Source organism: Artemia sp. Qi Xiang Cuo, chromosome 6, assembly GCF_049724085.1.
Source record: "Artemia sp. Qi Xiang Cuo chromosome 6, ASM4972408v1, whole genome shotgun sequence".
Taxonomy (NCBI): domain Eukaryota; kingdom Metazoa; phylum Arthropoda; class Branchiopoda; order Anostraca; family Artemiidae; genus Artemia; species Artemia sp. Qi Xiang Cuo.
In genome coordinates, this window is record NC_142799.1 from 24,899,558 (window position 1) to 24,920,048 (window position 20,491).

Genomic DNA, 20,491 nt, shown 5'->3' on the forward strand with positions numbered 1-20,491 from the left:
TGTCTATAGCCGTCCACAATGATTTACACGTTCTTTATCCCGTGACGTCTGAAAATAACGTTTTTCCTCCCCTGAAGATGGTGACACATAGCGCATATCAGGCCATAGTGAAAGTCACGAGAAGCCATTATAGTCTTGATTTGAAGGAATTTTTCAGAGAAAAAAAAATCGCTAATATCTGTATCAATAACCTTCAAGAACTGAGAATATTCATCCTTAGAAGACCCCTTCTCTTTATTAAAAGCCTTTCCACCCGATTGGTAGCAATGCTTTTCGAACGTAAGAACAAATATTCTTATTTGTTCTAGAACACCATTAGCTATCGGAAAGATGAATTTATTAAGGAAATTATTGCAGTATTCCTCTAGGTTCTGAGCTCCTACGCTAATATTCCTGAAAAGGAGTTGCATCTCATCATAAATCACAACTTGAGGCACACTTTGACGAGTTATGAACTTCCTCCTGCTATTCAATATTTCTCAGCGAACGTGCTTCTTCATGATTACCGACTTATCTTTTGCAGAGGCAAAAGCCGCGGGACGGGAGTCGGGGTACAAAACTGATGACTCCCTATTTGAACTATCCTTCCCTAACTCCGCTACATTGTCTGGTTTTCCTTTTTGCTAAGTTTCGTAAAGCCAATAGTTCTGTTGAAAGAATTGTCCTTTTTACGTCGAAGGACCGGGAGTACACTGTGAACGGGGTGAGCTTTGGTTATAACTTCCTTCTTTAGCAAAAATACTTCACCGTTTGTTTTTTTGGATTGTTTGCTCAACCAAAGTTCTCACAGTCGAGAGTCCCATTTCTTCAGCTTCGAGAAACTTAGGATTCAACGGATGCAAGGACCGAATGCTTGCGGATGACGTACTGTTAGTTATTGATATTGGTAGCATCAGGCTTGTGTTATTCATAAACTGTCCTACTTTCTAGTTCAAAATCTTGAAGAACGGAAGATCGTGTTGATGAAACGAAGGGTAGCCTGTCTTTGGCTCGCTCCCACTCTGCGTGGCTTAAGAGTCGTTTAGTGCATTGTTTTAGGTCCTTATTTAGCATTTCGAGAAGATATCCCACGGAACGCTAGCTCCATCATTGCCAGATCGGTTTCCAAAACCAATTCCTTGCCTACACTTTTCTTTCATGTAAGACGAAAAAGAAGTGATGTCACGCAGCTGCTCAAGAACGGATTCTTGGTAGTTAGGGCGTTTCAAACTGTAAAATTTCGGCAAAAATCCAGGGATTCTAGTCTCAGATGTTTTCATGCTAGCCATGTACAAATGCCAGTTCTCCGTTCGTATTGAATCCCATGCAGCCATAGCTGACATTACCGACTCATAGAAAAGAATGCCCCAAAGGGAGAACTGGCGGTCAGCTTTTCCTTGTTGAGTACGCCATCCTTCAAACTTTCTGTAAAATTTGTCATAGTCTCCTAATAGACACTGGAAGCCTAAAGGATATAGTCCTCTGTAACAAAGAAATGAATCATCTCAATCTGGAGGCTGAACCATAGTTCTTACAAGTAGTACTGTGCCCTTTGTACATTTTTAGCTTCCTTGATGAACGAATGCTCCTTTTCATCGAAATATCCGACTGTTTGCCGAACAAACGTTTGCCGAAGTCCCGCTTCATCAAAACCGGACATGACCGTCTTCACTATATTCCACTGCAAATGAAAAGTATCGATAAAGGGAGGGAGGTGAAGAAGGTCCTCGTTTCATAACGATATTTCTTTTTGGGCTACTTGATAGAGCTTCTCATCAATAGTTAAGAATTTCTGGAATTCAACCCCTTCCTAAGACCATAGGCGGGCGTGCCTTGTTTGCCTCTCATTCCAGGCAATATAATGGTCCTATGTCAATTTTAAATTCTTGGTCAACCTGCTTGAGACTCTAGGTAGGCGTGCCGTTCCAAATACTAACACACAAGTACTTATCTAATAAGAGAGTCATACTTACTCCCATCATTTATCCATGCAGCCATTTAAACATTTTTGCCTCTCAATTATTCGGACTATCTGTCTTGGGATTTTTTCCTACAATTGGAACTTTCATGATTTTATGCTCATCAGGAAGGTTGCAAGCTGAGTTATAATCTCCTGAAAATTGCTGAAGATGAATTAACTTCCGATTCTTCTGCTTTGTCTCAATCATCTTCTGAGTCAAGGTCTACTGAATGGCTGCACTAAAATTCAACATCCGTATCGTCACTTCTATCTGTGGTGAAGTTGGCATCACCGCTATACGAAGCCTCTAGCTCTTCAATATTTTCCCTCGCTTTTAGTTCTTCCTCAGTCCTTAAGTTCAAAGTAGGCCTATGTATTGCTGGTTTTAATTACCTAGCAGCTGCGAAAGACTGGGTTTATCGGGTTCCAATTTCAGCATGTGCAATTCAGATGAACGTTCAAGCTGAGGTTTCGCAAACCTTGCCATCCAGTCTGAATCGCTGTAAATAAAAGAATTGGGATCCTTCGGCTCTAACACGGGGTGCCAAGGAAAGCATCTAAGCTCGGATTATAGACCCTCGCAACTGTATTAAATCTGTTTATAGACCGTCACAAATAATTGAGTGTATGTATTCCACATCGGACCTTCCAGCTTATCTCACCTCGTTAATTTTGGGCTCCTGACTGTTGTCGCCTACCACAATGCAATCAGCTGCTGTTAAGGAGCGTTTAACTGTTTTTCTATTTTCCACTGCAGTTTTGATCAATGATTTAACTCTTGCTCGAGAGAGCAGAATACGAAGTCTACATTGCTCAACATTGGTCGATGTCTTGAAATTCACTGAGAAGCTGGATTTCCCAAGACTTCCACTTGGGATTTCGTTTCGCAACACTGCTAGCAGAATAGCTTTCTAAGCTTCGCAACAGTCGTCTTACTGTCATTGGTGCAGCTTTCTAGTGGCAAGCGAAGATTTGAATACGTCTGAGATATATTTCTTTCTCTAAATCCTACTTTGTTTGAAAGTCTGTCAACTGACAGGCTTGTGTCCGTTTGGTTCTTCCGTTCCCCCCCCCCTTTTTTATATACTCTCTTTTAAACCTTTTTAACACTATTTTATCATTTTTTTTTTGGTTTTGTTTTAGTTTGTGCCTTTTTAACTTTCTTACGTTTGACACTTTTTGTTTTTTAGACTAATGAATGGCTTTGCCTTTCTGATATTGTTGTTTTTGGCATTGTTTAGCCAGTTCTTTAGTTTTAGGCTATTTCTATGTTTTTTTTTATTATATGAAATATCTATCTAATGTCTATCTAACTGCATAATAAATCAGAAGGAGTTGCTTAAAGCAGGTCATGGCAATCGGTCCATACAAATAACTTTCTAAAAGGTTGTCCTCGGTGTACATTGACAAACTCGGACCAGTTTCCTTGGATAAACTGCTGTGATTCTCGTGTAGAAAAGTCGCAAGACTCTTGAATTCTTCATACTTTGATCGTTATTTCTCCTTCATCATTTCTATTGAAACAGGTTTAAATAGACATGACTCCTGAAAGGAGGCCAGGCTACACATGACTCCTGAAAGGAGGCCAGGCTACATATTTTGTCCTGCTTAGACGGCAGTAGCCTGTGCCGAGCTGCATATTTTCCTGGGCTTGCTTGGTGGATTCTTATAATTTTCACTGTGATTCCAATGTTATTCTTCAATGATGTTCTCTTTTTCCTCTTTCCTTGTTTATCCTCTCTGTTGATTTGTTTAGTGATACTTTAAAGGGAGAGTAGCGGCTTGCTCCTGTTCGACTGCCTCTTCTGATGGGCTCGTTTTCTCGTATGGTACTTGACTCGGTATTGATTTATTAAGTCTCTTCGTGCCAGTAGAATTATGATAGACCCCTTTTTTAAGGCTAGCAGCAGCAGTATTTGCTAACTCGTCATCTGTGACAAATAAAGACATCCATCTTGTTTCGTGCGAAAACTTTATCAAGTTGAGCAAACGGAAAGGATGCTCACTATTCTTCTCTGAAGAAATTAGTAAAACAGAGTGCCACTGAAGGGAGTTCAAACAGCTTCGCCTAAGTCCGCTGAAAAGGTTACCTTTCATACGGGTTAAGAAAGCGAGCCTTCACAGAAGTATCGAGGTGTTTGCCAATAAATGCTATCTTCTCTGGAGTATCTTTGAACCGTCACTCATTGGCCACAGCATTCACTAAGTCTGCTACGAGAAAGTACCACTCGATCTGACTTTTTAAACAAGCTAAGGAAAACGTGCTTCCATGGCCAGAGAAACATGCTTGTAACTTGCTGGACGTAGGTGTGATGCCACTCAGCTCAACTCGAACCTCAAACGCACTTCCGATATAGCGGCTCAATCTTCTGATACCTAATGTCCAGCATCAAAACTCATGCTTTCTGAAAAAAAACGGTACGAATTTACTTTGACAGGTCCAAAGCTCTAAACACTTGGTTTCCAATGTCGAGATTTTTCTAACATGGCAATTTTGCGAGAAATCCGAATTCCACCTCACTATCGCAAGGAGACTCCCACTATCACGGATTTTAGCCTATGAACTGTCATTTCTTAAAAAACATACAAAAATGAATAGAGTTTACCATAAAGAAGTGTCTTTTTCCCTTGCCCTCTTCCTTCTTTCATATTCTTATTTGAGTGATTAAGACGACATTCGAATATCGGGGGGGGGGGGGAGGACCGTATCCAGGATTTTTGATTGGTGAGGGGGGTTTACCAAATAAATTTTGTTCGGGGGGAGGGTTCCAAAAAATATCTTCCCTTGAACTTTTTCCAAGGGCTTCGATTAATATTAGGGGAAAACCCCCTAAGTATCCCTAGGGTGGGGGGGGAGGCAAAAGACATATGTAATCGTATACTGCTTGGACCAGTCTTGCTACATTCTTGTTACAGTATCAGGCAATATCTTACTTTTTTTTCATCTGAAAAGAACCCTTGTTTCTTGTTGTTTTTATCGTATATTATTGCCCAATAGTAGGTTTTCCATTTGGTCGATACTCATACTGCTTTATTTCATTTTAATCCTCAACTCAAAGATATAGTATTTTTTTTCTTTTTTTTTACACCAAAATGTTAGAATTTCAAATGTCAGAGAGAAGCAAAAGAGCGGGAATAAAATGCCAAAATCCCTCAGGTTCTGCCGAAAAATCACGACAGTTGGAGGCAAGGGTAAGGGATCCCACGAGATCATCGATAAACCAACTATTTACTTTTTCATAACTTCCGAATTCTACTTTAAGGTTGCCGATCGGAAGCTTCAGAATAAAAATACAGGATAACCAATTCAAATTCCAGCTGCTCCACTCCAAGCCTATTATTTTGGTCAGGACATTTTTGTAGTCTCCTCTTTTCCCCCCAGTTAAGGGGAAAGTGCTCGTTACGTCCTTGAACAGTCGGATATTCAAGATTCCACTTTGGGGGGGGGCATCAGTCTACCTATAACAGAGTCATGAAAGGAAGAAGTTTATTGATCATGTATCAATCAACGAATATTTATTTTCAGGTAAATAACAAATGAGTTAAAAAGATTATTGTCAACGTTATGACTCATAAGCTTAGTATGTGTGAGTCGACAACGCAAAAAGAAAATGAATTATACAACACCATTAAAAGTAGAGAAGAACATAAGAGAGCATACAGAAAAGAGAGCTAGAGGGAGTTTGAAAAGAAAGAAGAAGTGGATTCAGGAGTCTCAGTGAAGGGAGGAAGGCTTTTCCCACCCTGTGTTTTCTTTTCTCCCTTTCCTTTAGAGAGCATGACAAAAAGAAACTTGAAAAAAGTTTATCAATTAGACAACCCTTGATCACAGGCATCAGAAAAGTTTTCTTCGTTCAACTTCTCCTCTTTCAGCGTTCTCTTTTCAACTTACCTTTTTTCGGTCACTTATACTCTTCATTCAAAAAAACATAAAAAGCAGGCTTCTCAAATAAAACATATCTCGCTATTAGATATTTTCCCACCACTAAATATCTGTCAAGATCTTTACCTCACGCCAATGTCTCACCATTTAGTCATTAAAGTCACGCCCCATGGACCGCTTTGACTTGACAGAGATTCCGAGACCGCTGGTATATTGGGTTCTGGCTATAGGTCCGAAACCCACCCCAATTTTTTTTATTAAAGCAGGCAGCTTATGACTATGAAAAAGGAAAAGCAAAGATAAAAAAACGCTAATATTTTTAGGCGCGTCAAACAGGGCATTTTCAATGCCGATAAAAACCAGAAAATAACAGAAATGTCTAACAATAAGAAAAAAAGGGATTGCAACAGATCAAGTCAAGAAGAGAAGGTGGAATCCAGAATTGTCTGTTATTAAAATATAACATGCATTAGGCAGGACTCTTATTACCTTGATGGGGTTGGAGTAGCTTAAATACATTTGTTTTTTTTGTGCGGGAGGACGGGGGTAAATTGTTTTTGGTTTCTTTAAAAATATTGTTTCTAGTTGTCTTATCTCTTCCTTGCATCGTTCTTGTTGTTCCATTCTTCTGCTTTCGTATTGCTTTTATTTTCATTCCTTTGTTGGACTAAAATAAAAGAAAAAATAAATCTTAAAACAATTACAGCATAAATTGAATATAGAAATCAAGCTTAAAACGAACAACAATATTTTACTATTGAGACATAAACATAGCAAACAAACATACACCAGGTACTAATATAAATGAATAAATAAATCTTAAAACGAACAAAGCTTTAATTAAACATGCAAATCAAGCTTAAAACGAACGAAAATCCCTTCAAAGAAGAGTATGGCTACTGCCTCCTTCCCTAATTGTAAAAGTTTAAAACCTACTGCGTCATTGGCGCTTCTCTGAAAACGAATTATATTACAAATATTTTCTTACGTACATATTACAACATTGAAAATAAAAGTAAAATTACACTAAAATTAAATTTTGAACTGACGGGCCTTTCAGCAGCTGATATCATTTTATATCAAATATTCAGTTTAATTTTATTGTTTCTTCCCATGACCGTTCATGACAAAATTAGTTTCAGTACAAACAAGAGTTTAGCTACTGCCTCCTTCCCTAACTGTAAAAGTCTAAAGCCTGTTGCGTCATTTGCGCTTCACTTTAAATGCTTAATTCAAATTAAATGCGTTCAATACCTTGCGGCAATTAAATGTTTCTCCTTGTGCCATAAAATATTACATTCAGATGTCCACTGGTACAGAAATTTTAGCCCACTGTTCCACTGCGGATGTGGGCGGTTCTAACAGAGAACAAGCTGAACATGATCGATGAAATCAGGTTTCTTTCGGGTTTCTAGCCTGTTGGTAAAATGAATTCTGAACTATATTTAGTTTTCAAACATAAAATTTGTGATTGACCAATCAGAGAACAGATTTAAGGCATAATATTTTTAAGTTAGAATAGATAGAAGCTTGAAACTACAGTTTTCCTATCTATAAAGTGAGTTCTGGGAAGATGTGTCTGGAGACGTCGCATTAGTAGAAAATATTTGGGAACAGATTAGTGTTGGCAAAAGCTTTTCTGACCAATTTCTTGGCATTTTAATTTTACGCTTAGTAAATATAAACATACAAGTTTTTTATAGTCGCCTCCCCCCCCCCCACCGAACAAAAATCCTGGATACGCCCTTCATAATCTTTGATTCTAAAATTTATTTACTATTTCTTCTAGATAATGCCATCCCCATCAAATCTTGGTTTAGTGACCCATATGACACAGCGCTGTTAAATTTGTTGCCGGTATTAGACGCCTTGCGTTTTGCTAGTGACGTCCGATCTATTCTTGCAAGGAATTTGCATTTACAATAGACTAGTGCTGACATCTATACTTGGGTCTTCCTGTCAATGGCGTAAAGGTGCAAGTTGACTATTTTTGTACAATTTGTTTTTTTGGAAGCACGTGGGCTGAAAAGTACAAACACGATTCTACTATTTTTTCGATTAAAGAAAATGAAACGACTGGAGTTTTATTTTTCAATCGCGGACCCCGTCTTATGTGCCTATCTCTCTTGTTTATTTTGTTCAGATATTTTTTTGGAATGTTAGTCAAATTACGAAATTGTTTATTCCTAATACTTTATGCTTTAGACGAAGGCATCAATCGTATCTTTACTTTTAATGACTGACTAATGAAACACGATTCAGTGTTTTCTTTTTGTTGTCAGATCAAACATCCCACTACCTAGTATATTATAACCCAATGCAATTTCTAATGTTTATTTAATTATATATATACTGTATTATAAAAATTATATTATATTCTCAACCATTTTCATTTATCTATTTTCTTAAATTTAATTTTATTTTCCTTTCGTTTTTTTTCCTTTAATGGTCTAAGATTGTAAATACCTAACGAAAATGTAACATCCGAGAAAGTATTTTGCGGAATATATTTATATAAAGACGATTTCTAATTAAGTGACAATTTAATATGGGAATAATATTATTGGAAAAAAATATGTTATTAAGATCGATTCAGCTCTGTCCGTAGAGAGGAGGAGCTCTCCTTAGCCTTGGTAATTTTTTCAATTCAATCAATTTGTAGAATATACTTTTCATAATCCCGACAAAGTCTCATTCCTCCCCCTTGGAATAAATTTACGGGGACATGCCTTTACCTTTTGACTACAAGTAAAATAAGTGTTTCCGCGGGAAAATAAGGTGAGAATTTAGTTTTTCTTTCTTTCTTTTTGAACAAAAAAAAAATTCCCCTGAAAGGGTCTACGGCCGGGAATACAGAGCGAGAGAGAAAGAGTAGAAAAAAACGAACATCATTTGTAATGAGTTACAAAATAAAAATCGAAATCGAAATAAAATTTTCTTTAGCAAGAAAAATAGAAATAAAATTCCATTAAAAGAATAGAAATAAATTTTCGTTAGCTAAATATAATCTTTGTTATTTCTTTTCGTCAAGAATAGAGATAAAATTATTTCAATTATATAACAGGAAAAAACAATTCGCAATTTGATTTTCTTTATTGTTGTTAATGATTCGCTTATGTGTAGGCTTAGATTTTAGGCACGAATGTAGAAATAGCCCAAAGGCGAAGTAATTGTTATTTTTCGTGTCAGATCATCATTTGTTCAGGATTTAAATAGTAAAATTTGAAATTCTGATCGGCCAATACCAATGTTCGTGCACTTAGATGGCAATCTTTTTTTTTTTTTTGTTATTGTATTTTAGGCCGGGTTCAGATGAGTTTTGCGAGCTGACATGCCGAGGGAAATCGGAGACCCCAGAAAAAAAACTTATTATTTAATATAATATAAATTAAATAGTTAATATTTCTGAATCGCTCTAATGAGCAATTTTAATTGTTGTTCATATAGGATTGTCTCTTCTATTACTGTTGCGGTTGTCTAGGAGAAAAATAGGACAAAAAATTTACATGGTTGTTGCTGTTGCGTAGAAAATCTACCTAGTTGCCAGACAAAAGTTGAATCTCTTCAACTTAGTAAATTGCTTGACAAACCAGCTAGAATTGCTAAAGACTAGATCACAATGACCAGTTATTGTTGCTCATGTATGAACGAAGAGTAAGCCGACATGGCAACGGAGATGCATCTAAGAAGGGGGGGGGGGGTCATTCTTTGTCTACTTATGCTGCTTTAACCTGGGTTCATACTGTTTGTTTTAACGTAAAATGTTCCACGTTTAACCCTAAACTGATATTTTTTCCAGCTATAACGCTCGATTTTACGACACGCAGAAAGTTTTCCCCGAGAAGCAACATGATTTTTTATGTCAGTGAGGTAAATGTTATTTTACGCAAATATAAATGGAATTATTTTGAGGAACTATTTTCTAACAATATTTTTTAACATTTTATGTTATTTTCTATTGATTTTCTATTTCTATCAATATTCTCAATTAATATTTTTATCCTAAAAAGTATGGTAAGCCAATGGTATGGAAACTAAAGTTTTTTGCTTGAATAAAACTACCAACATTGCACTGAAAACTGAATCTACTACAAAAGATTTTTTTTTGCTTTTTTTCGGTTCAAAAGGCAAATAATTCTCAGAGTAAAAACTGTTTTCTTTCGTAAAACGGTTCAATTGACAGAAAAAGTCTACTGTTAATTAGTTGTGTAAAAATTGTGCTGTTCGTGGTATTAGTCGGCCGACAAGGCCCCATACGCTGCGCGTGTCCTACTTGAGGTTGTAAATTTTTTAAATTTCATTACTTAATAAATTACCGCCAAAGGCAAAACTGCCTAAAGACATTTTTTTTGTACAAATACCCTTCTTGTACAAATAACTATATTTTTTTTTTTTATAAACAACTGAAATGAGGATTGGGAAGCTAAATAAAATAATATTACATTCTATTAAGAATTCTTGTTGATTTCAGCCCTATAACATTTATTTTTTCTTAAACCGAGATGTCAAGCAGAGCGAGCATATCCAGTGCATGTTCGATTCACAACAATACCCTCCTTATGAAGCTCAATTAATGTTCTTATGGTATGCTCCTTATGTTCTCAATAAAAACAAATGTGTCACACATGTTTATATGTTTGTCATAACTCATAACAACTCTTCAAAATAAATCATAACAACTTTTGTTGAGTTATAGCATAGAGATGTTTTATTGTTGCCAATCGTTGTAAGTTTTCAGTGAAAATCAGCATATGTAGTGACAATCCTATAGAAAACTGTTCTGACTTTTGTTCTAAAAAAAAAATTATGATAAATATATCAACATGTGTGACACATTTGTTTCTATTCAGAACAATTATTGAGCTTCCTAGGGAGGCTTCCTTTGAACCGGAATCATGCTAGATTTTCAGTCTGTATTGACATTTGTTACAAAATTTAAGACTGATAAAATTGAAGTGCTTTTTTATTTTGATAGAGTTTTAACTGTTGAATTGGCATCTTTCAACACAGCTGTTGAGTCATCATGATGCCGTTTGTGACTAAAACAGATACAATGTGACACAAGAGCTTTTTACTGGCACAAGAGTTCTTTTACTTGAAAACGTAGCTTTATCAATGTCAGTGTCACACAAAACATTTTTTTAGAGTTTTTTTTTTTTTGAAAGACAAATAATCATTAAGGCGTCTTAAAGTAAAACTTTTTTATTTTATAAAAAAGTTTTTCAAATAAATAATATCTAAAGTTCAGTAGTTAACCAGTTAAGCTGGCGAGTACATTTCACAATCATAAATTAACATTGAGGGCTCTTTCACGTGCTTAGGTTACTTATTCGATAAATAAGGTAAACATTCTCAGCATTTTAGATACAATAGAAAATGGTACAAGGAAACGCAGTAGATAAGTGTCAGGATTTAATTCACTCTGAAAAAAAAAAAAAGTTAAGATAATTAACGTTGAGTGGTTTTTGTTGGAAACAAGTGTATCGTCAACGTTTAATCACAGGCTGTCAAATTTGTCATCTGATTATTGAAATCTTTTCAACTAGGGCATTTTCCCCTCGAAAATGTAACCATAAATCATCTCCCTCCACTCGATTAGGTCAGCAGGTCAGGCCTTTGACCATTGCACACTTGTAAGACCCTAAGGCATTTGCAAATAATGAATTCAAGTTCAGGCCCAACGTCTTGCTCCTCTCCCGTCTTTTGCTGTCGCAGGTTTCTGTCATGACATCACATTTCCATTTCCTTTTTTTGTTAATTTATTTTGGACTTTGTAGCCGTATTTGAATACTCATGGTTCTAAAATTATTCTGCAAACATTTCACGTTTGTGGCTTGAATAATTTAGCTGTAATTTAACTGGAAGGATATTAAGTGACTCGCCTAACGTTCAGTGACACACATCAAATGCGACTTCGTTCTCATGTTCAATAAATATCCTCTTGCCTAATCCAGCTTCAGCCAAACTTGCATGTGTGAACCTTCCTTACCCCCCAGCTGCAGCAAGTTTTTCTTACGCAAAAGATTTTAGTATTAGATGACCCAAAATGACAAAATTTACTAGAAAAAAAAAACTAAAATAAAACATAAAAGTAAAAACTGACAAAGTAAAAAGCAAAATTTGTAAAGTAAAAAGTAAATCACTTGTAAAGTAAACATGTAAATTGTAGATGGAAAATAACTCAAGTAAAACTTGCTAAAAAAGAAAAAGACGACGTCTCACTGGGACAAAAAATCAAATGGGGTAACTATAGGGAAAATCGGAATTACGATACTGAGAATCAGGGTCGTTGTGTGTGTCGGCACTCAGATTACCGATAAATCCTTTAGTGGGTATGCATTTGTTGTTATTCGCGATCGGTTTACATCTGGAGAAGCCAAGATTCGTTGTATAAGCAACCCTATGACGCTAAAACTCACTGTCTAAGTTATAGCCTATATATTTTTTATGAGGATATTTTTATGTACTGTTATTATTTCTTAATATTGAGAAAACGTTTATACGTGTTAGCTTATGAAATTTCTTTTAGCCTGAACTAAATTTTGCCTCCTGGTTGGAATATATGCTTATATTTAGGTAGTTTGTGCCCTAATCATAATACATTTTCATTAATGCCGATAATTAGCTAGCGCTAATTTAAGTCACAATTTTTCAGCCTATCAGAGAATCCTATGAAAAATCTATTTGGCTGAAAATAGCGCTAGCTAATTCTTGGTACTAGTAAAATGTCAGTGTGAATGGGACTTTACGAGTCTCGTATTAGCCCAGTGATAAAGGGCTTTTTTGCGACAATCTGAGAGTCTCGCTTAAAGCCGTAGATTATTCATTTTGAAAACTTCTGAGTTTGCTTAGGAGTTGGATTTTAAAGCATTTTTTTTCGCAATAACTGATGTGACATTTAATTATTATTTTTTTTAAATCGCAATCTGGTGTTCACTATACTTTTGATTTTTTAAAGTATTTACCTTCAAATTAGCTAATCAGCAAATCCATCAAAGTCTTTGCCAGGGTTGTCATTAGTCTTTTTTGTTGAGTTACAACATAGAGATGTTTTATTGTTGCCAACCGTTGTAAGTTTTCATTGTAAAAATCAGCATGTGTAGTGACAATCCTATAGAAAACTGTTCTGACTTTTTTTTTTAATAACACTGGACCTTCTACAGTTTTGCCACGTTGTTTCGTCTAGTCAATCCATAGCATCAAAGGCTCTTTATTTACACGTCATTCTGGATAGTAGTCTGAACTGAGAAATTCAGCATTTGTACTGACAACCCTATAGAAAACTGTTTCCACTTGTTTTTTTTTTAAATTCGAATCTTGTTTTCAGATTTTATGAAAAATTTAATATCTTTATTTACACGTCACTCGTTCTGAATAGCAGTCTGAATTGTAATAATTAGCACTTGTACTGATTTTGTAAATCTACCCATTTGTAAATCAGCATCTATAAACCCTGTTTCATTTTTTATTTTTTTTTTCTTATCTTGTTTTGAATTTTTTTTGGATTCTCGAAGTAATGGCTACTACTGAGAAAGATTAATTATTGTTATTTGAATTAATCAGAAAAATCCAAGTCTTGTTCAAAACGAAAAATAAATAAATAAAAAATTAAGATTGACGTACAAGCAATGAAAAAAAACGGACGAAACCAAAAAATATAAGAGAAATTATTGGGAATTTTTTAACCTAGTGTATTTTGTTAAGTAATTCATAATAATAAAAAAACAACAAGAAATAACGCTTTTTATTTATGCCTCACTCATCGTTTTGAAGAGGAATCAGAATTGTTAAACTCAGCATTTTTACTGACAAAAATTGTTTAGTAATTCATAAAAAAAAAATTAACGCTTTTTATTTATGCGTCGCTCATCGTTTTGAAGAGGAATCAGAATTTTTAAAATCAGCGTTTTTACTGAATATCCTGTAAATAAACTGCGGTTCATGCACGGACAAGACTTAAGTTGTTAGTGATTAATAATAAAAAAAAAAAAAAAAAAAACGCTTTTTATTTATGCCTCACTCATCGTTTTGAAGAGGAATCAGAATTGTTAGACTCAGCGTTTTTACTGACAGTCCTATAAAGAAACTGCGGTTCATGCACGGACAAGACCTAAGTTGACAATCAAAGCAACACTGTACAGAGGAATTGCCAAAATGATGGCTCCAAAAATCTTAGTTATAAATTCTTTTTTCGAGAATTCAACTTATTAAATGGCAATCCAGAATATCACAAAAAAGCTCCGTAGTTACTTGGAGATAGTTACTTAGGTTACCAAGGAATGCACTAACGATGGGTTGTAGACCACAATTTTTAGAGGCCTCTTGTTTAGTAGAGATAAATAATTTAATGTATTACATAAAGTGTTAATTGAGGATTTGACAAATACACAATCGTATTTTTATTTTAAGGTTCAAATGTGTCTTTGGTAGAATTTTGGAAGATAGTTTTTTTTGTAAGTTGACCCCCCCCCCCCCCCCAGTAAGGGAGTTCATCATCGATCTTTAGATCCATTGTCCAACTAAGGCAGTACTTATTTCAAATGGACTTCGTGCAACCCCCATCCAGCCCGGTAATTACATGTAATAAGAATGTTAAGTCAAATGAAAAAAAAGATAGTGGGAAATGGAACAGATGAAGAGTTATTCGCAACAAGCCATGTCGTTTGCGGATAAAAGTGCAAATCTTGGAAAATCAATGGAAAGCGAAGCTGGCTTGTAAGAAAGGCTAGCGAAAATTGCTACGAATAACGATTCAAACGAGGCGTTTGGTTTACTGGAACTTCTGCACTTTAACCACGCTATTTTGTCTAGTCAATCTTTATTAATAGTAAAAAAAAGAAAAAGTTTAGTTACACGTCATTCTGATTAGCAATCTTAATTGTAAAAATCAGCATTTTTACTGCCAATTCTATAAAAAACTGTTCTCTTAAAAAAAAAGAATAATATGGACGTTGAAACACATCTGACATTTCTATAAATTTCTATTTTACTGGAAATGACATTTCTGTTTTACTGGCATTTTTACTGACAATTCCATAAAAAACTGTTGTCTTTAAAAAAAGGAATAATTTAAACGTAGAAACAAATAACGTAGAATGTGCTTGTTAGATTTTGGCTTAAGAATACTGACATGTTTCTTGTCCCCCTCTTAGCTTCTCTGCCCTGGCTCCTAACTAATTAGCAAACGTGCCTTTGTAAATCTCGAGGGAGTGACCACTTTCAGGAATCATGTACATCAGGTGACGCATGCCAGGCGTGGCGGAAGTGCCACGTGCCCGCCACGCTAAGTTTGGCAGAAACCTGTTAAACGTGGCTGAAGCTGTGTGGTCAACGTGGCAGGTTTCACAGAAATCATGTATACTGGGAGGCGCTTTCCAAGTGTGTCGGAGCTGTGCCAAGCATTTTCGGGACTGTATCAAGCGGTATGGAGCTATGTGACACGTTTCGTTCTGAGATATGCCCCAGGTGGTGGGAAGTCATTGCCCCTCGGACTGAAAATGCAAGTTGTTCGGATATTGACCACCCTTTTATTGTCATACGCAATTTATCTCGGTAAACTACCGTTAATTCATGATTTTCATGATTTTGCAAGTTTTTCAATTTTTTTTTTTTTTTATTTCTTCAAGCAATGAATTACAAGATCAAGAAAAAAAAAAGAAATTGAAAGTTTCATTAAAGTCACGAGCGTAATAATCAAAATTTCGGGCCAGAAACTACGAATATTTCATGAGAAGCTAAGTTGTCTTCATTTTGCAGTTCATAGATGACTCCTAAAACAATTTCTAGCGTGTCATTTTTACCAATTTATTCTTTTTTTTTGAAACAAAACAACCATTTGTACATATCTGAAGTTAAATTTAGCAAACAGATTAATTTCAAAGCTACTCTTACAAATGTATTTTACATAAGTTTTTTTTTGAAAATGACCAATTTTCATATTAAATCAGTTGTTCAGTATTTTAGCACATGTAGAGGATACATGGGCATTACTTTAATGCGGAGAGTAAAATAATCATAAATAATATAAGAAAAAAAACACATCAGTCCTTTTAGGACCTTGGGACCATAAATTCGCTTTTTTTTTCTTTCTTTTTTAATACATATTAATTTTTTATATGATCAACAGATCTTTATATTTTTAGAAGTCTTGCTTTTAGAAAAGAATCACCCCTTTTAGTTTATTGAAATGACGTTGAAATTTTAAGCTCAATGTTGCTATCTTTCCCAAGATTTGCAGGCGCGGACTATTTTTAGTTTGTGTAGACAATCGCTTTCCTGACAAGCTTGTTTCAACATTTAAAGATAAAATGTTGCGCTAGATCAATGAAACTTTTATTAATCTCGTGACAGTGCAGTGGCTAATGGTGTGCCCCTGGATCAAAGGTTTCTTGGTTCTATCTCGCGTGTCGCAAGAAATCCACTCTGTCCTGTAGTGGCGCAGCGGGTTTGGTAAAAGAGTTCGAACTCAGTTATAGCAACACGCTCCACGGCTCGGAATTGGATTCCAGCGATGCAACTATGCGAAATTGTCTCCCTATTAACCCAAACAATAAGAACCTAGCTTTGCATGAGAGTCGATCCAAAGAGCTATTTAAAGATAGATAACTAACAGCTACCAGCTTTTAGCCGGTAGCAGGTTGAAGCAACTAGCTGCTTTTCGGGGGGGGGGGGACTTTTCTGCAGGGACTTTCCTGTGTGGGGGAATTTGGGAATATACTAGACCACAGAAAAATACATGGAAAATATGTAACTTTAGCTAGCCTAGCCTATAATGTAAATATTGAGCAGTCCACATCTGTAAAACGTAGCAGTATACAATTTTACCTTTTGATTTTTTTGCTCTACTTTCTTAAATGGATAAAAAATGGAGCGAAAAAAAAATCTTAATCTGTTTTCTAATTCGTTCAACAGAAAGATTTTTATTATTGGAACATGTGTTATTAGCCTTAGTATATCAGAAGTGGCGTCGTTTGGGGGGAGGGCAATTGCCCCTCAATAATTAGAAGAAAAAATTATTATGTAGTTCATGCCCCTTGACTCTCCAAATGTGGACCCCTCTTGCTCCCTCCTCCCCCTAATAAAAATGCTGGAGCTATACTCCTGGATATCAGTATACTACTTGGATCTTCTTACGCTGGATGGCGCGAAAGGTGATACTGGTATCTCTCGAGAACGATCTCTCTGGTATAGTAAAACTAAGATCTTCTAAAGACGATCTAAACAGCACACAATCCTAAGCCTTGTTCTCTGTCTGAAGCAGTGTCCGCTTGACTGTTAGCAGAAAATTTGATCTATGATGTAGCACAATATTAATTTGTATTTTGAAGTTCGAAAATTAACGAACTGAAATTGGGAGTGCTGGTGGCATTTTACATGCAATTTCGTTTATTTTTCTTAGGCAGTCTTTGACATCAAGGTGGTGGATTTTTTTTTTTTTTTTTGCTCCAATGATTGCTTTTTTCCTATAACTCTTATGACGTGAATAAGCTTCTTCAAATGTGATAAAAATTTAGTTTTGAAAACCTTTGGGTTCAATGAAAATATTTTTTCACAATCTAGAGGATGGGGGCAAAACAATCTTGCTGGGGAGGGGGAGTATGACTGGAGTTGAAATACTACTTACATAGGGTTATTGTGTAAAGAATTGTATGAATCAGGAATTGTATGGTAGTGGTTACTTTACCTTATCAGTTTTTTTATGCTGTTTACATTCAAGGTTCCGCAGCTGCAGGATTTTTCTCTAGTAGATTTATTTCGTCAATGTAAAATACTTAAAAAATAAAATTTAGAGAGGTCAAACCCGGTACCTCCCCTCTAGATACATCGTTGAATATCGTGCTAATCTTTAATTTTCATGTAATTTCGGACCTAATTTTACACCTAACCGAACTATGCTAATCAATACAATTATTAAGCATTACTTTTCCACACATGACTGATGATTAAACATATTTCAAGCTAAATTAATGTCGGGGATTTGAGTCTCTATTAAAATTGGCTCAAAATCCATCTTCCCCAAGCCACGTGCAACCTGACTAGGGACAAAATTGGCAAGGGGACAGCGGTCATGACCCTTAAGGGCTTGGAAGATAGTGCCATGATTTATAATGTCTTATTCAGGGGAGCAGTTAGGGAGATTGACCCCCCTTCCCCGGAAATGTTTGCCCGACTCGTAAAAACGGAATACAAATGCATAAAAGCATCTTTCCGATGCGTTTTTTGTCCCCCTCGTCAAACAAAGTTCTTAAATACAGTCCTGACCGTGACCTTCACAGCCTTGGCATCTTTAGGAATATCCGTTGCTCTCCTCCATCCTATAGAAACGCTAAAACAGTGTTGCTAGTTTTAAATATTTGCAAGCGTTTTTATTTATTTTATTTTTTTTTTGGGGGGGGGGGGGTGAAACGACTATGTTAAGCAACGAAGAGAAACTTTGAGACCATGCCATACCCTTTAGATCTTTCGTAGGTTTTTGAAAGTGTCCTAATGTGGCTGTACAACGCTAGCAATAAATCAAATATAAAAAATTCAATGTAATAGCAGCTAAGCTTGACCAGATTAGAAGTTAAGGGAGGGGGCTGAATTCCCTTCCAACTTTCCCATTTTAATTTCAGTCTTATTTAAATCTGTCATATCGTTAGAGCAGCATACATATAAGTATTTAAACGTCATGAGTAAAACTCATTAGAACCCAGCGTTGGGATGTCGCGGAGTGATCTCTCCGCACCACAAAGGATTTATTGACGACCTACTCTATAATCTGGATATACATTTCTTCACCATCGATTTTTTTAGTGTGTTTTATCCTTGAATTGTAATTATATTTTACCCTTAAATTCTGTAAAAATCAGGAATATCGTCGTATGGTCTATCTTGATGGGTTCATTCCCAGCTGTATTAGTTACGCAAATTAGCCACTAGTTTACCCTTATTTTATTACCATATTTTAAGATATGAATGAAACAGTTGCCAGATCAACTAAATCCCCTGAAGCAACAAAAAAGTGACAAAGAAAATTTTTCCTGATTTAAAAAAGGGTCCACAAATTATTCAACACAATTTTGTGTTTGAGTTCAGAGAGAATATCGTGTAAGTTTGATATTGAATTTGGTAAACTGGTTTCTTCAGAGAGATATATCTCTTGATAAGATTATTCAATATATCCTGTTCATTCGCAATTATTGCGCAGTCAAATGCCAGGTGGCTAATATCCCAACAGATTTAAGATGGAGTTAATTGATCTGGCTTCTGAACGTCTCAATATTGTGAAATTTGAATTATCAAGTTTTGTTTGGACTGTTTTCGTTTACTAGGTTACGTATACTTCACTAGAAACAGAAGGAATGTTTTGTAATTTTGTTGATGAATTTGTAGTAAATTTTGACGTCGTTTTCTATAAGTGTTGATTTCTTTAAAAGTTATAGGCAGGGCTGTATCAAGGATTTTTTTCGGGGGGGGGGGGGGCAGGATTTATTTCAAAGCTTTAAAACGCATCAACAACTTGTTTTGTTCTTTACGGGGGGGGGGGGTCGAACACCCTACCTCCCCTGGATACGGCCTTGGTTATAGGTTTCTTGTTTTAGACAGGTTAAAAAGACAAAATTGAATGTCAGTGGCGTAATTTCATCAAAATCCTGGGGGGGGGGGCAAAGTTGGAGACAATTTTCTCAAATCGTGAAAATGACAAAAAAAAATGAGCCATATAGTATCATAAAGGCAAAGATATATTAAAGAAAACTGACCCGTCTCTGTGGATGCTTGAATTATGCAGGCTTATCTGTTTTGAAAATATGTTTGAAGAAACTAAATTTCAGTTGGAGGGGGGGAAACTGGGATCTGGGGACAGTTGCCCCCCCCCCTACCCCATAGCAAATTACGTCCCTGTTGCATGTACTGCTAAAATAATTACTGTTTGTTTGATTTCTTTAAGTTTTAGTGCCTCTTTTTTTTGACAATTTGAAGATGACCCTGCACGTACTACTGGAAACAATCTGGCTCAATGTGTCAATAAAAAAAACTTAAACAATATCACACATTGGGTTGATTTCTTTTAAAGTTCTTGTTTTTTTTTTCTGGGTAATTTGAAAACAAGTTTCCACGCACCGCTGAAAAAAGCTGGGTAATTATAATGACAAGAAAAGTTTAACAATAAGTTTGATAACAATACATGTATAAAAATAATTCGCTTTAAATTCCAATTTAAAATATGCAATATTCATTAAGTTTAACGGTATACCCATGAAAATTATTAACATTAAAATAATCATACAGTTGCAAAGAAAACGACTGAAAAAAGAAGCTGGGTGGGAGTATGAGCACCACTCCATCAAATTCGGCCTACTCGGGAACTGCGTAAAAAATGAACTTTATATTTTTCCTGAGAACGTTGATTATGGATATGCTACTATTACTACTAACAACTCACTGTAGCACCAAGTCGTCTGAGGCCAACACAGCTACGCACGCTACTCATATGGCCTTTTTTCGCTTCTTTCATATGCGTATCATCTATAGGAGGACTTATTTCGAATTACTATAGCGGTGTCTTAACTATGACAGGTTATCTTAACCCGCTATTGCCATGGTTTCATGACAGGTTATATTAACGGTTATCTTAACTATGACGGTGTCTTAAAAATGACTAACGTCTTAGCTATGACAAGTCAGTA

The 20,491-nt window shown here is 35.8% G+C and overlaps 1 protein-coding gene across 2 annotated transcripts in view; it reads left to right on the plus strand.

The window, feature by feature from the left end:
* Dd (CTD nuclear envelope phosphatase 1-like protein dullard) overlaps positions 1-20,491 on the plus strand; it is a 46,418-nt gene that overhangs the window by 24,058 nt on the left and 1,869 nt on the right. The window contains exon 5 of one of the 2 annotated variants that reach the window (XM_089090566.1): positions 7,612-19,212. The exons of the other annotated variant lie outside the window; for it this stretch is intronic. Coding sequence (XP_088946692.1) covers positions 7,612-7,748 — 137 coding nt within the window. The 3' untranslated portion in view covers positions 7,749-19,212. Of the gene's footprint in view, positions 1-7,611; positions 19,213-20,491 lie in introns of those variants that run through there. 2 annotated transcript variants of the gene reach the window in all.